The 15908-nt window shown below is 38.1% G+C and overlaps 1 protein-coding gene across 26 annotated transcripts in view; it reads left to right on the forward strand.

Moving 5' to 3' along the window:
• col13a1 (collagen, type XIII, alpha 1) overlaps nt 1–15908 on the forward strand; it is a 105999-nt gene that overhangs the window by 33425 nt on the left and 56666 nt on the right. For 25 of the 26 annotated variants that reach the window (XM_051917116.1, XM_051917124.1, XM_051917114.1 and 22 more), the window contains exon 3: nt 12554–12597. In XM_051917116.1, coding sequence (XP_051773076.1) covers nt 12554–12597 — 44 coding nt within the window. The remainder of the gene's footprint in view (nt 1–12553; nt 12598–15908) is intronic. The other variant, XM_051917132.1, reaches the window with a different exon arrangement.

Below are 15908 nucleotides of genomic sequence, written 5' to 3' on the forward strand. Positions count from 1 at the left end.
ACTTGAGGTTGCTATAAGAGGTGAAGTGGTGTACAGTTGCATCAAACCTTTATAGATTTTTTACATCTGCTTAATGTTTTATTTTTTGTATCACTTTAAAATACACATACATTCCCAATTTGGAAAGTACTCCACTTCCTTTGTGGCACACATGGAATTCAGATCAGGGGGGAAACAAAATGTAAATCGGGGGAACTAAGCTTATCACAAAAAACATTTTACCATGAAAAGATACGTTTAGTTATTTATTTTTATTTCCCCAGTTCAGAACCGGAAAGCATTCTTTTATTAGTTTTGCAGATATAATTACTCTTCCCATTAGATAAAAACTGAGTTACTGACTTTTTGTTAAACTATCACCAATTTCTAAAATGCAACATTCACTTGACTCATAACTTTTCTTGTCAAAAAAAAAAGTCAGTTTTTGATTCGTTCAAATGGTGTTAACTGATTTTCTTTGTAACTGCATGTCTGTAAAGTAATAAAGAGAACTTGGAAATGTTGTAATTAGGTATTTTAATGACATTTTTTCCCAGTAAGTTTCCAGTAATTATGTTTTTACCAGTGGGAAAATGGGACTTCTAGCTATATCTGAGTTGCCAGATTGGCTGACAGAAGATACTCAAGTGTATGGTTAGCTATTTCAATTTCAGGGCTTTATTTCAAAAAAAAAAAAAAAAAAAAAAAGGGACATGCTTATAGTTCTTAAAGTCACATTTTTTTGTTTTGCGTTATGTTAACTACTTAAATATTTGTTTGATACCATGAAAAGAAATTCGTTGTTTATGTTTTTTTTTTTTTTTGGCATCTATGGTCTTTAATATCCATAAAACCTTTCCAATTACACAAAAGGTTCTTTATAATGGAAAAAAGTTCATTAGATCATTAAAATGTTCCTCACACTAAGAAAAAGTGGTTATTTTAAGAACTGTTAAGAACTGAAAGGTTCTTTGCCAAAATGGTTCACTGTGAAAACCCTTTTTAACCTTTATTTTTAAGAGTGTACTTCCATATTTTGTTTACAACTTGAATCCATGGCAAGTCTAAATAATGACCGGCCAGTTTGTACGTTTTCCGGTTGCACTTGAAAGCAGCATAATTCCATTTCCTCATTATCACCATGGGTGTGTATAAAAAGGTGCTATAAGACTTTTTTTTAATGCCATGCATAATATGTCCCTTATTGTAGCCTTATTTCAGGTATGGTAGAAATATAAAGATCTCTCCTGCCTAGTAACCCAACATTAGCCCCATTAGAAAAGCCAGTGCATGGGTATTTTAACATGTTTTTAGCTGTGTAATGTTTATTTCAACAGTTCTGCTTTTGTAATCAGCCGACAGGCTGCATTTATTTGATGGCCACTTTTGACACACCAGCCACGGTGTGTGTTGAGAGCCGCTGGCCAAACGCCAGCCCTGTAACACATATGGTAAAGACATTGAGCTGCTCCCTGTTTATTTCAGCAATGCCACTGAAATCTCCTTGTCAGGCTTCTGTTTTAATAACTCTTGGCATGGCATGCCTTTTTACCCTCAGTAACCCAATATCGGCAGACGCCGGCTCTCTGAGCTCTCGTCGCACTTCATTTTTTCGCTCTTGGCCGCAGCGTGAATGGGAGCGGTAAAACCCTCAGCGAGGAGGTCCTATGGGAGTTCAGCAGTCTGCAGTTTTTCGCTTAACCGATGTGACAAAGCTCAATAACGGATTTGTCTGCCTCGAGTCTCGGGAGAAAACTGACGCCACGTTGGGTGAAACCTCCCCTTTTTAAGTCCGTCTTTAAATTTCTTTTTAAGAATGTGTGGTAAGTAGCAAAGCTATACAGATTGATCGGTATTTATGAAAGGAAATTGTGCTGTCCTTCTGCAATCATGATGTCAACATTAATAAATGTGTTGTTTCTTCATTGTGATGAATTGTGTTTTTTCCCTTTCAAGCGAGTGTACTTTACTGCAAGGTCAGATCTTTTTTCAAAACAGACGCACCAATCTTGCCCTTTTAACACCATTTTTTTTATAGTTGTTGCATTCAAAGCTCCCAAAGGTCAAAGGTGGGCTCGCAAGCGTATGCATCGCAATTACAATTGTCAAGGAAAAAGCATAAAACATCCCTTAAGTTTCCTCTAAAGTGTCAGATTTTCTGTTCACCAGTAGTAAAGGTGTTGGTTTAACCCTACCCTGATGGCCATTTGTCTTGCACAAGTAACGTGTTTGCTGCTTTGGAGGATATGTGCAGGGTCATGCAGAGAGGTCCTCAGAGGCAGGGGCTCAAATGTAAAAAAAAAAGCATCTATCATTATAATTCCTATAAATAAGGGGCCATTTCGTGTCACCTTTTTGCATGTTCTTGACCAGCCTACATTTCATGTAATAAACCTTAGATGGCACTTGAAATTAATTGAATCAACTCTGATAGTTTCCTCAAACAGTAAATCAGTATGCAGTACATAAATAAGAGTAAACTAAACACTACTTACCATTAACATGACTTCTTTTACTGCATGATTTTGCGGAGCGCTTTGTGGTCAATTCACATCTGATTTTTAAGCAAAGCTATTCAATTGTTAAATGAGACAAACAGTAGATCCAGATCGCTCCACCAACACAAATTTATGTCCGTTCAGACTGTAAAGCTTTTTGAATTTTTTCCCCCACTTTTGGAGTTATAACCATTTTATTGTTATATCAAGTGTTTTGCTTTGCTTGGCCATAGTACAAACAAATCAATTGTAGCTGTCAGTGTAAAACAGCAATTTTAAGACCAGTCAAATCCTACGCCAACCGGTTGCATCAGCAGGGGACTAAATGATCACAAAAACAACAGACAGTTATCCAAATATGGCTAGCACTTATTTATTTGTATTGCAGAAAACCATGTCATGTCACCTAATTAATATTCATGAGTTAAGCTGTAGGGTGAGGTAGTGATACCGATTTCAGACTTCATCTTGATTAAACGTGATCTTTTACTCTGTGCCAGTGTTGTCCTTGCAAAAATTTTTGATTCCAGTTTGTTGTCAATCATTTCGCATTTTGAGTTATTTTTAGCTGTGCTGAATAAGCCCAGACGAGACTTCCTCCACTGTTACTACCCACACAGCCTGTCTTGCGATACTCTTCCTGCTTATTGGGCAAAGATCCAAATTCACACTGGATATTTTCACACCATAAAGGCTGTTTGATGCTTTCTCACGGTTACAGTGAGCATCTGACACTCTGCAAACAGCTCTGAGGTTACTGGGTACATTCAGCATTCTCCTGGTTAGTTCACAGGCAAGATTGATCATAATTTCAAAGAATTGCTTAATAAAGTTTCATATGTGAAAGTTTAAAGTGTGAACACCTTTTTTCTTTAGACACATTTATTCACATATTCTTGACTCTAGCACACACGCACACTCATTCTTTTCATTTCATAGCACTTTTGCTACTGAAGTATAATGACTTAAGCATCTGCGAAGGCCAGCAGGTGTTAATGCAATTCTCTCTTTATAATCTGCATTTTATTTGTCGTAGATAAGATGACCTCAGGGCCAGTAACAGAGGATTTTTCCAATGGGTGGGGATAAAAAAGTGGAATTCAGCCGTTCTCAATGGCCCTATTGAGATTCCTGACGCTTCAAATCCATCCTGTTTCTGCTAATGAAGTCAAATGCTTGTCCTCCTGGCTTTTCCTCGGTGATTCATTGAACAGGACCCAACAAAGGTTCAGAGCAAATAAAAGCCAACCATATCTACTTAAGTGAAATGTCAGTGGATCTCAATTCAGACCGGCAAATTGGCCAATTAAAGAGGAAATAAGGCAAACTCTATTTAAACCAAATGCCCCTTGCACTTCCTGACCACACTTTTACTGTACATCATAGCTCAAAGAACATCCGCCCTTGATGAATCATCCAACACTATTGCTTTGTTTCTGGTAATTAAACTAATGAGTGTGGTGTTGTAGTATCATTTATATACATTTACAGCTTAAACAAAATGGAGGACTAAGAGTGTATTAATTTAAAAATAAAACTGTAAATATGTACTTTTCAATTGGACATATTTGGACGTGTCTGAAAGCTTAAAAATGCTGCCTTTGGAGGATGCATTCCAAGCTGGAACGGCATCAAGGCACGTCCAATGTTAGCTTCGCTTCCTGTCTCCAGGGGTGCACAATCCTGTTCCTGGAGGTCTACCTTCCTGCAAATTTCAGCTCCAACCCTGATCAAACACAAATGAACCAGCTAATTAAGATCTTCAAAAGTACTTGTTAATTACAGACAGGTGTGTTGGATCTGAACTCTGCAGGTAGGCACCCCTGGTTTAAATGTACATTTTTGACCAATGTTTTCCACGTTTGATGTAATTTCTAGCAAGAAATTAGTATTGTAATAATTAAATATTTGCATAGTTTTCACCAAAGCTCTCTCTGTTTTGTTGTTGGTCAATAAACTGCTATGCTTCCTCAGAAGTCTGTCTGAAATCAGTTTAGTTAGGTATCTTTGTGTGCAAACACTGCCTGCAAAGTCATTGCCTGATAGGGCAGCGAGACAACAAGTCAGCTTTCATTCGCAGCCCAAGACTTCCTTGGATATTCAGCTTAAGTGAAAGTGACATATGAAGGCCGAGTATGGTAACCCATACTCTGAATTTGTTCTCAGCATTTAACCCATTCAAGTTAGTGCACACACATTAGGAATCTCTGTTGAAAAAAAAAGCATATGCTGGTTAGGTCTGTTTTGGCAGCTGGTTTGAGCTGGTTTATGCTGGTCCTTAGTTGGTCCTGAGCTGGAGAGCTAGTTGCTTAGGACCATCACTTGACCAGCTTAAAACAGCTCATGACCAACTAAGGACCAGCTTAAACCAGCTCAAACGCTTCAAAACTTTTTCAACAGGGATAGTGAGTAGTGAACACACACACAGAGCAGTGGGTAGCCATTTTGCTATGGCGCCTGGGGAGCGATTGGGGGGTTAGGTACCTTGCTCAAGGGCACCTCAGTCATTCCTGCCTATATTGAAAATTGAACCTGCAACCTTTGTGTTACCAGTCTGACTCTAACCATTAGGCCACAACTGCCTCACTATGCTGATCAGCTCAAACCAGCATAAACAAGCCTGGAAATTCATGCTGATCTACTCTGGTCTTTTCAGCAGACTAGTCAATGGTAATGCCTCTGTTGGGTGTTTCTCAGATTTCTAATCATGAATGAATTTCTTTGGGGCCAAATTTCAGTCGATGACTATCTAAATCACCCATTTAGATGGAAAAACAGCCAAAGAAAATTCACTGAAAGATTTATGTGGCGCACTCCAATTCTCCACTTCACCACCCGGTACAATTGGAGTAGGAAACCTTTCTTCTACCCAGAATGAAGGAGACGATGTATATTGATGTATATTTTTTCCTCCTGGGAGCAATTTGGGAGAATAATGGTAAAGTCAGGGTAATAGTGGTTCTTCTGGCATCATCACAAAAGAGTCTTTGTAGTGATCTCCTGTAAGTGACTCGCCATAATTATTTAATCCCGGTCGTAATGGCGCACTTTTTCTGCTTTGAGGATTGTTGGGGAAAATATTTCTCCACCTATCCACAACTTGGCATGAGAATGAATAAGAACTCTGCACCAATTCAGATTTTCTGGGAATGCTACAATTGGCCAGAAGTACGATAGAGAGGGTGAGGTGCACATTGACTTGGCTTAGAACTGTATGCCCTTAAGAAAGCTTGCAAGGTTATTTTCCCAGCCTTCTAATGTTGTATGTCTCCTTTCTTATTTTTACAAGCAAAATACTCTGTTGCTTTTGAGCCTATTGTATGCAGGTCAGATGTTTTTTATTGACCGGTAGGTGCAAGTGTAGTAAAGTGTTTGCCAAACTCTTTCAGCAGAGAACTGGCTGGTGTGCTTCTGAATCCTGAATCATGGTATGAGGTTAGTACAGCAGGGGCCAAGAGCAAGAATGAAAAACGACTTGTGCTGTGATCCTTTTTCAAACTGTGACTGCAGTTTAACGAGGCAACAAAGCGGCGAGGGATCGTCGTGAATGGGCCAACTGTCATCAGTGGGCAGACGGGAGCAGACACACTGCCGTTCGGCTCCTGTATCCGGGCCTGTGCTCTCTTTGGAGTGGGAGCTGTTCAACGAGACGTCAGTCATCTGGATTGCACCAGGTTCAGCATGGGTTGGAGTGCGTGATGGACTGTATGCTTCTCGAGGCTTGAAACTTTTGTGGACCTATTGGAACTTGATAGGGCCTTTGTTTAAGGTTTATTGGTTCCCTTAGGATACTGGAGGTGCATGGAGCACCACATCGCTTTTTCAAAGAAGTCAACTAATCTTCTCGGCCTTCTGGAATTGCCACATAACCGTATTTTTATTTGGAGACCAAGAGAACTTACATTTGACAAGGTTATATATAACAGTTGTGAAAAGTCATGAAATGCGTGCAGCGATTTTTCCAGATTTCAAAAGGTGTGGGGAAGGCTTAGTTCATCTTAGTAGAACAAAAGTGCAAGAGTTCATTCCTTTTCCTCTGACCGTCACACAACCCAAGCAGAACTAGTGTACATGCTAAATTGTAGATTTATCCTTGTTGAATTACTGCTTATTTACTGAGATTTAAGATTCAATTTTTTTAAAAAATGAATTGTACAGTGTATTTTAAAGTGTTTATTGGTGATTAATGTGACATTGTACATGTCCTGGCACATAAAAGAATTCTTAAAATCCATGTGCAACTACTTGATGGTGAATAAATAATGACTGAATTTTCATTTTCACTAATCCTCTAAGGACACCATATCACATCACAGAAGCAGTACCATATTCTTGCACTGAAGTTGTCCATGTCTGAAAAGTAATTCATACTTTGTTAGCACAACATTTGCTGTTTTATTCATATCCCTGTTTCATCCTCTGCTTGGACTTTGCTGTGCTGCGCTTGCAGTTTGGAGGTCTGGAAGCTGAAGCATTCAGTCTTGGGCACTATGGCATGTGTACAGGGGCAATCAGAGGACAGAGCATTTGGAGAAATTGGCAGATGATAAGGGGAGTGGAGCTGGCAGTGGATGGGTATTTTGGGTTGTATGGTATTCTTGATGTTATTCCTGGAGCTATATAACAGTACTCAGATCATCTTAAGATAGTATCTCAGATGGCTTGAGTCAGTGTGCCTAAAAATGTTTAAAATGTGTTTTAATTGTCACTTAGTCACCACTTAAAAAAATATGCTTCATTTTCTAAATGCAATTTTTTTTGCCCCTTCTTTTAATTTTGGGGTTAAATGTAATCTGGACATTTTTAGATTCCCAATACGTTTTGGGTAACCATAGTGAATATGTTCCAGTTCCATAGTCTATATAAAAATACCATAATATAATTGATGCTATCAATTAGGGCTGTCCGATTAATGAAAAACTATTTCATAGTTTTTCATGACTATTAAACCCAGCTCCCTCACTCTGCAATCTGAATGCAGCTTGCCTAAATCTAGCACGAAAACAGAACAGAGTGGATTTACCGTTACAACATGGAAGAAAGCACAGAAACGGAAGGTGAATTCAGGGCAGGATAAGGACTTGGCCAAAAAAAAAAAAATCAACATCCGTGGTTTGGGAATAGTTTGGATACAGGAGAGATGATGTATATCATAGAGTTAGGTAATTTGCAAGACCTGTCAAACTATCATTGCAGCAAAACAAAGTAGGGGCCGGATGATTTTGCAAACATGAGGCGCGGGTCTAGAGACAGTTTAAAAGTTGAACTTTTACCTTGAGTGTCATGTAGAACGTTGTGTCAATGCGCGAGATGCTGCAAAAGATGCGAGCACATGGTTAAAGATGTCCATCTAGCATGTTTACATATAAAAACAATGGCACATTCTGAACCAGGTAAACACAAATCGATAATACAGGTATTCGCGAACTGCACAACATAAGAAAAGAGTTCAAAAAGGCATAAAGAAATAACCGACACATCACGTATCATTTATTCAAATATATGGTGCACAAGAAAATCTTCAATAACGTTGTCTTCCAAAAAAAAAAAAACAATGATACAGACAGGTGTGTGTGCCCTACTATGAATGCACCATTTTGCTGCCACAGAAATCTTTACAAAGGGTTTCCAAAGGTCGATCCAGTACCATAGACATTTTTTGGGAAAATGATACCAATCTATTTGGGTCATCAGAGTTTAATATTTAGGGTTCGGTACTATGAAAAGAGGTGGGGCGGGTGACTCGGGTGCCTGCATGTCAGCATTCAGCAGAAGATCTCCATTTCCTATCACTTTCCAGTCCTCTTGCATAAGGACGGTAACAGGTGGTTGTGATATGCGGCTTGATATAAATACTTTAACTGACATAGCACTGCCTAAACATTAATGAAAGCATTAAATGTTCCTTGTGTTCATAGTTCAGTGTTGTTTGTTGTGTGTGCCACCACGCGGTCTCTCACACAAACATACTCCCCTAGACACGCATAGTTTTACACTTAGAGCCCTCTAGGCATCATCACATGGGGTATTTTTGACGCCCTGGCTCAATTCGCCTTTGGATGAAGGTTGTCTGTAGAGCAGGAAGTGGACTCAAGTCCAGAATGCGTCAGGAATCAGAACACATGCTTCCACGTGTCTGTGTGCTCGGTTTCGGCTTTCACTTTGGGGCTTTAAGGATCTCCACACCCAGTATACAGTCTACCAAATTGTCCACTCATCCTACTGCTGGCTGCACAGGCACAGTTTTTGACACGTTATCTGCTTCTTGCTACCGCTGCTTGCCGTGACTCTGTAGTGATGTATTTTTAGCCCGGTTTTTGCCTTTAATTATTGCAGCCACAGGGAAGCTTGGTTCAAAGAACTGTGATGAAATGATTGCTAACCAACACAGTTATATAATAAAGTATTGCAATACAATTCAAGCTCTGCTAGTAAAAAAAAAAGAAGTGTAAAAATTGTACCTTTAGGGGTGCAACAGCTTGTCACTAGCGTAGTATCCTTAAAGGGATAGTTCACCATGATTTACTCAACCTCAAGCCATCCTAGGTGTATATGACTATGTGATCTTCTTTCAAGCGAACACAATTTGAGTTATATTAAATAATATTCTTGCTCTTCCTAGCTTTATAGCGGGTGTGAGATTTTGAAGGCCAAAAAAGTGCATCCATCCATCATATAAGTAATCCATACGGCACCAGGGGGTTAATAAAGGCCTTTTGAAGCGAAGTGATGGGTTTTTTGTAAGAAAAATATCCATATTTAAAACTTTATATACTATAATAACTAGTTTCCGGCAGACAGCTGTACGCATCGATTTACGGTGAAAGATTAACCCTAACCTAACGCATGACGTATTGATGAACACGGAAGCGCAGAGGATAGAGCAAAACAAAACACCGGCCACGAATTAGAAGTCTAAAATGAGAATTTTTAAAGAGAAATGTCAGAGGATTTTGATATAAGAGAAGAGGAGCTTTAGTTTGTTGCCCGGCCCTATTTTTTTTAATCGCGAGAGGCGCCTAAGCTTATGTTACTCCTACATCCTATTCATTAGTTCATTTTATTTTTTAATATAACTCCGATTGTGTTTAGCTGAAAGAAGATAAGTCATATACACCTAGGATGGCTTGAGGGTGAGTAAATCATGGGATAATTTTCATTTTTGGGTGAACTATCCCTTTAAAAGACCGGTGCCTTATCTACCCCTAAAAATGCATATTAGCACCTTAGAGTAGTAATATGTACCCTTAAAGTACTACTGTGAACCTTTTAGGGGGTAGATAAGGTATAAAGTTGTCTCTCTAAGGGTACTGCCCCAGTGACAAGCTGTTGTACCCCTAAAGATACAATTTTTGCACTTTTTTTTTTTTTCTGAGAGTGTAACAGGGTAAGGCTGTGGTGTGGAGTTATTGCTTCAGACATTCTATACATAAATGTAACTCTGGACTAATTGTAGGTTGTTTTTCAATCAGGATCCCCTGGTTTGAGGGGAAAGAAAGGCCGTGATGGGGCTACAGGTAGGTCTACAGTATGCATATGCCTGTGCCTGTAACTCCATAGACTGCTGTTGTGTATAAGCTTCTACGTGTGTGCTTTTAATAGCAAGAAAAGCATGAAAACAAACTGTCCTCCATGGAGATCTTAAAGCATTAAGAGATGCTAGCACTCGACAGAGTATATAGAGATGAATTGAGTCCTAGTTCAAAATTAGGAGTGTAGTACAGAAACCTTTGGACGCAACACTGAAAGGTGTTTGTGGTCACATCCATCAAGATGGTGTTTTTATTTCACACGATTATACTGTAGGAGTTAATAGACTTTTTTGATTTGAAACATGACTTACTGTTTGCAGCTATAGCTAGCAAAGCACTGCCTGCTTAGAAAGGAAGAGACATGTAAAGTGATCAATCACAGTTTGTTTAGCTTTTATTTGTCATTTAGGGTGGGTTTATCTGAAATAGATTATTATACAAAAAGTACAAAAATCTTTGCATTTTTATTACTGCTTGAAACCTCAAAGGGATAACTTTATATCCGATGTACCGCTAAAAGGTACATATTGGTACCTTAGAGTAGTAATATGTAAATAAACCGTCAGCGGTCTGTAGGTGCTCCATTTGAGTCTGCTACTTATACGACCTATAGATTCCTCTATATTTTGCGCTTATGAAGTGGTTTCATGTAAAGAGTCATGGGATCACATGGGTAAAATGAGAGTGTTTATGATGACAAAGATTGATCTGGAATGTTCAGAGAGCTATTCTTGCGTGACCACACATATATTGTGTGTGTTGTTCGCTCGTTCTTTGACATTATTCTTGCTTTTAGGCCCAAAATAAGGCTTGCTGTCTCAGCAGCAGCTTTGATAAATGCAGGTTCTAATTTCTAAGAAAATACAGACTTCTCAAAACAGGAAAGGAAAGAATAATGATGGACCCATAGGAAAGCTTCGTCACCGGTGTGACTGCACCATTACTTAAGGCTGCCATATTTAATGCACAGTTCGGACTCACGGTGATCCACAGAGCTCAGTCTAAATGTAGATCTTCTCCTTGTTGAGGAATTCTATAGCTCATGTTTTCTTGAGACATTTCTCCAACAGTAAACGATTGTTTTAAAGGGAATTTTGTTCTCTCTTGCATCCATTATCTTTTTTTTGTTTTTTCTCAAGTCAAAGTTCAAAACTGTTATTCTCCTAAGTTTCTGGCCTTGAAAGAGAGATGTGGTAACTTTTCAAACTCTTTAGAGAAACAGAAAGGTTCCTGGATGAAAGTCCTGGAAAGAACCCTTATGATTCTGGTCATATTGTTCAGTAACAAATTGCTTCGACGGACTGATTTCATTCTTGCAGTTGTCCAGACATAGTAAGTTATAGAAGAGAAGTTCTGGGAGATATTAAGTTACATAAACGGAAAAGATTTGTCATCAGCAATTTTGAGTTTGCTCTTCCTTGATAAAGTTTCTGCACTAGTGATCTAGTTCTGCTTTGATTGAAGTGTCTTGGTTAAAGGATGTAAAAGAGGCTGTAAATCATAATAATGCATGTGCTCTTATAATATGCTTTTATAATACATTAACATATGGCTATCTAACTAATTTTGATCAACCTGCATCTTTTGTTTGTTCAAAGCCAAGATATCCTGCTAAGCCCACATGATAACATTAAAGAACCAAACCTTTCAATGCAACAAACTTCATGACCAGGTGCACATGGAATATGCAACCTCAGATTTCTACAGAATTGGAACAACTTTATTCACAAAGTTCACAAAATTCTCACATCTCTCACCCTTGCGTGTTCGTTTATTAAATACTGAGGTATATTATGCTTTCAGCAACCAATAAGAGTGTAGAAATCTTAGTTTAATTTAACATATTTTCCCAGAGGTTTTAATCTATCCCGCATTTTCCACTGGAATCACTCTGGAAAACTCTGTTTTTAACCTTTTTTTGACTAATGATGTTAATGAAATCTGTTTCCACTGTTTATTACGCTCCTAGTGTATGATTTAGCATTAGTTATGAGGGAGATGGACAGTTTGTGATGTCTGGGTGGGGTTCGCATGCACAGAACAGGGGTGTGATTTATCTGCGCAGGCAGTCTTCCAGTGATGTGGCTTATTCTCCCACTCAGTTCTCAGTGGTCTGTTGCTTGGTGGACTGACTGCTCATCCCTATGCTAGAGACAAGCAGCATTTTTCCACAGAGAGCTTTTCAATCCTGTCATCTACTAAATTATAAACATATTTTTTAACGCTTTATTTAAGTGCTGTGACGCACTTCGTTAAACTACCTGCGTGTGAGCTATAATCTTCCTCAGAGATTGTCTTACGGTCTGAGAAATTGAAGGTGGTGTTCATCAGTTCAGACTGGGCTGGACAGCCAGAACACCCACTTCGGATTCTGGTTGAACTACGGAAATTCAGACTTGCGTGACGTTTTTTTCCTGTTCATTGGTAAAATAAAATCAGTCAGTGTAAAATGTTTGATGTAATGTGCACATGATCCAAACAAGATGATTTTCTTTTTTGTTTTTCAGAATGACTAATCTCTGTGTCTCTCTGTTTTTATTGCAGGTCCTCCTGTAAGTAGACGTTGTCCCTTTGTTGACTGGATTGTGGTAATGTGACCCAAACTCTGTGGCTTTCCTTGTATTTGTGTTTGTTTTGAGAGTGAATTTATCTTTCATGTGTTTCCTTATTGTCACTGCTGATGGAGTGCTGATTACACAACTTCATTCACATTATGGAAACTGATAGTTACGTTTCCTTCCGCAACACATATAAACACACCCACACTTTCATCTGTCAGAAGAAGAGCTCGTGTTTTGTGTTAAAGGTGAAGTGTGCAAGTTTTTGATTTTGCAGTACTTTCTCATATTTCTTTAGCAGAGATCCTGTGGCTCTATTAAAATAATGCTTTGATTGCTTTAGGCCCAACATGGCAACACTAATTCAACCAATAATGTGAGTTTAGGGCGGGGTTATCTGTTTGCGCAACCAATGACATAGAGGGAGAGTGTTCAGGAGACTTGTGTGAAAACAATCATTATTTTTTCAATTTTGTTTGGTGTCAGTAGTGCTACAAAATTAAATTACACACTTCACCTTTTAAATTGCATGGCATTATCTTGGACACATCAATGTTTTCTTCTGCCACTTGGACATTGGGAATTTGGTCAGACACTAATATAGAAGACGACAGCATTGGTAGACAAAGTATGTTCAACTTAATATGTCTTTTGAGGGCTAAGGTTGCTGAATGAGGTTATAGTGAGAAAGAAGGTCAAGAGAAATATATATATAGTAGAGGAGAAAAGAGAGTTAGGTGGTATAAAATTAGGTGCGGTTGGACAGCTGCAGTAAGAGGGAGAAGGTTGAGCTTGAGTGATTAATGAAATAACAGCAGCCACAGACAAACACTCCCCACAGAAAAGACAAATTACAAATAAGGTCTCTTTAACTTACTACTAGAAATCAATGAGAGTAACTGAAGAGACTCCTGCTAAAACCTACTGTGAAAAAAGACTCCAGTAATCTCACATTTCTCCTCTAAAGTTTTAGAAGACATTACTGTCTCTCAGATTTGTCTCTTTAACATGCTACTAGAAATCAATGAGAGTAAATGAAGAGACTCCTGCTAAAACCTACTGTGAAAAAAGACTCCAGTAATCTCACATTTCTCCTCTAAAGTTTTAGAAGACATTACTGTCTCTCAGATTTGCCAAGATGCTGAAGTCCGCAATCATTAGATCAGATTCTCCATAAATTATCCGATAGTTCACCCAAATAAGAAACTCAGTCCCGCTTTATATTAAATGTCTTTACCTACTATGTTGTAACATTTAAATGAATAATTTTATACAATGCCCTTATTGTGTTTTTATATTGTACTTATATTAAAAAAATACCTGCATGTATTTACAGCTGTAATTAATTTCTGTATTTACATCTACAGTATGATTACTCTGTTGACCCTTCCCCTACACCTTAACCCACCATTAAACCTACCACCATCCCACCTCAATAGCAGCAGAAGTGTTTTGCAATACAATATGAATGCAATAAGTACATACCTACCTTTTTATGTAACAGTACTTAAAGACACCTAATATAAAGTGTGACCAGAATCTCCCTCACTGTAAACCCTAACGCTCAAAATAATGAATTGATTTGAGAAGGGCAAACTCAAATTAAACAAATTAGTTCAATCAAATTAACTTTTATGGGAATTTAGAATTTTCTGTTTCTTTTGAGTTCACAAAACTGACACATTTTAAGTAATCGGAATTGTTTAATTGTTTTGAGTTTTATGTACTTGTTTCTTTTAATTTAGAAAAACTTAAATTTACCTCAAGTATTATATGTTTTTTGTGCAAGATTAATGTTAAGTGGGTGATTTAGTAGTGTTTAATGCTTTGCTATCCCAATTTAGAAGAGTCATGTGGGTTTTTTGGGGGGTCACTATCATGATGACGAGTGGAGCATGAGCTTATTTTAGAACAAGTATATCATAAATGTTCTATATTGCCATACTCTTTCAGCAATGGCTATGCTAATGTTATCAAAGCATTGTGTTACCAATTAGCATTTGCTGAATTAGCTAGTAATAGCTACAGAAGCTAAATTTCCACTGCTAAAAATATGTTGCGATTACATGATAATTTTAAGTTAAATGTACGAATCTACTTACTCAAAAATTTCAAGTTAAGAGTAATTCATTAGTACAAAATTGAAATCTGCCAGTTGTGCTTACTTAAACTTTGAATTTCTCAACTTGAATTTCAAAAAACTGATGTAGCTGATTACCTCAACTTTTGAGTTTTGCCAGCTTATTCAGGTTTACAGTGCTGTCATCATTTACTCATTGTTGTAACATATTCAATAATCAGTGATGTTGTTCATTATCATTGAACCTCAAATCTGGCATTACGTGTCTTCACGAATAGCCCACTTTTTAGGCTGTTTTTGTGTGATTGTTGGAGCTCGAATGAGTGTTTTCCCTCTCCCCTTCACTCACTTTTATTTTAGATTTTGGGTTGATCTTTAAAATCTCTGTCCAATAAATATCCCTATGGGTGATCAGGTTCCAGGACCCAAAAAATACACATTAGTATACAAACATTTCAACACCTGCTCGTATTACCCATAAATTGAAGGCAAATTGAGAACAACTGAAAGGCAGGTGAAAGTACTGTCAAACAATGCACACAGTATGTTAACTGACTTGACAACAGTAGAAGTATCAACTTAATGTTTAAGTAAGAATGTTTAGAGATAGTTAGTGAATTCTTTTAATCAAGTCAGTCTTCTTTAAACAAGTTTGGTGATCTATTGGCAATCAGTGTCAGTAGGTCTTTAACTACAGTGTTTGTTTTCAGTAAAGGGCGTTTGGCAAGCCTGGTCCCTGATCAATGGTCCTAGAGGGCCGTCCCATTACACTGACCTATGGAAATTCTTAGAAGAGTGTTATACTCTAGGTTATCCAACAAGAACACTAAGACAACACTCTTACTGATGTGATGGCAACTGTAAACTTCACCAAATTGGCCTTTTCCTGTGCGCTGAAAGTGAATACTTTGAGAAGTTTAAATACATAATAGTCTGGGGTTCTTCACAGGTCACCTCACAGGAGCATAGCCCTTTGCCTGCTTTTGGAGGCACGGCTGGCCCAACCCAGCCTTAAACAATTAGTAGTGACATTTTACATTGACAGAAAACACCTTCGTTAGTGTGTTGAAAAACTTCTGTGGAAAATTGCAATAGTCATGTCAAGCACATGCTGAACATTAGGGGTGAAACACTTGAAAATATGGGTGGGAATCGGCAGAGACCTGGTGATACAGTATTATATCATTTATGTTTAATGCAAATTGTGATTTTGCAATCCTTTACACATTTGTTTCTTATTCACCTGCATTGGACTTCAGCA

This window comes from Ctenopharyngodon idella, chromosome 13 (genome assembly GCF_019924925.1).
Source record: "Ctenopharyngodon idella isolate HZGC_01 chromosome 13, HZGC01, whole genome shotgun sequence".
In the NCBI taxonomy this organism is placed as follows: domain Eukaryota; kingdom Metazoa; phylum Chordata; class Actinopteri; order Cypriniformes; family Xenocyprididae; genus Ctenopharyngodon; species Ctenopharyngodon idella.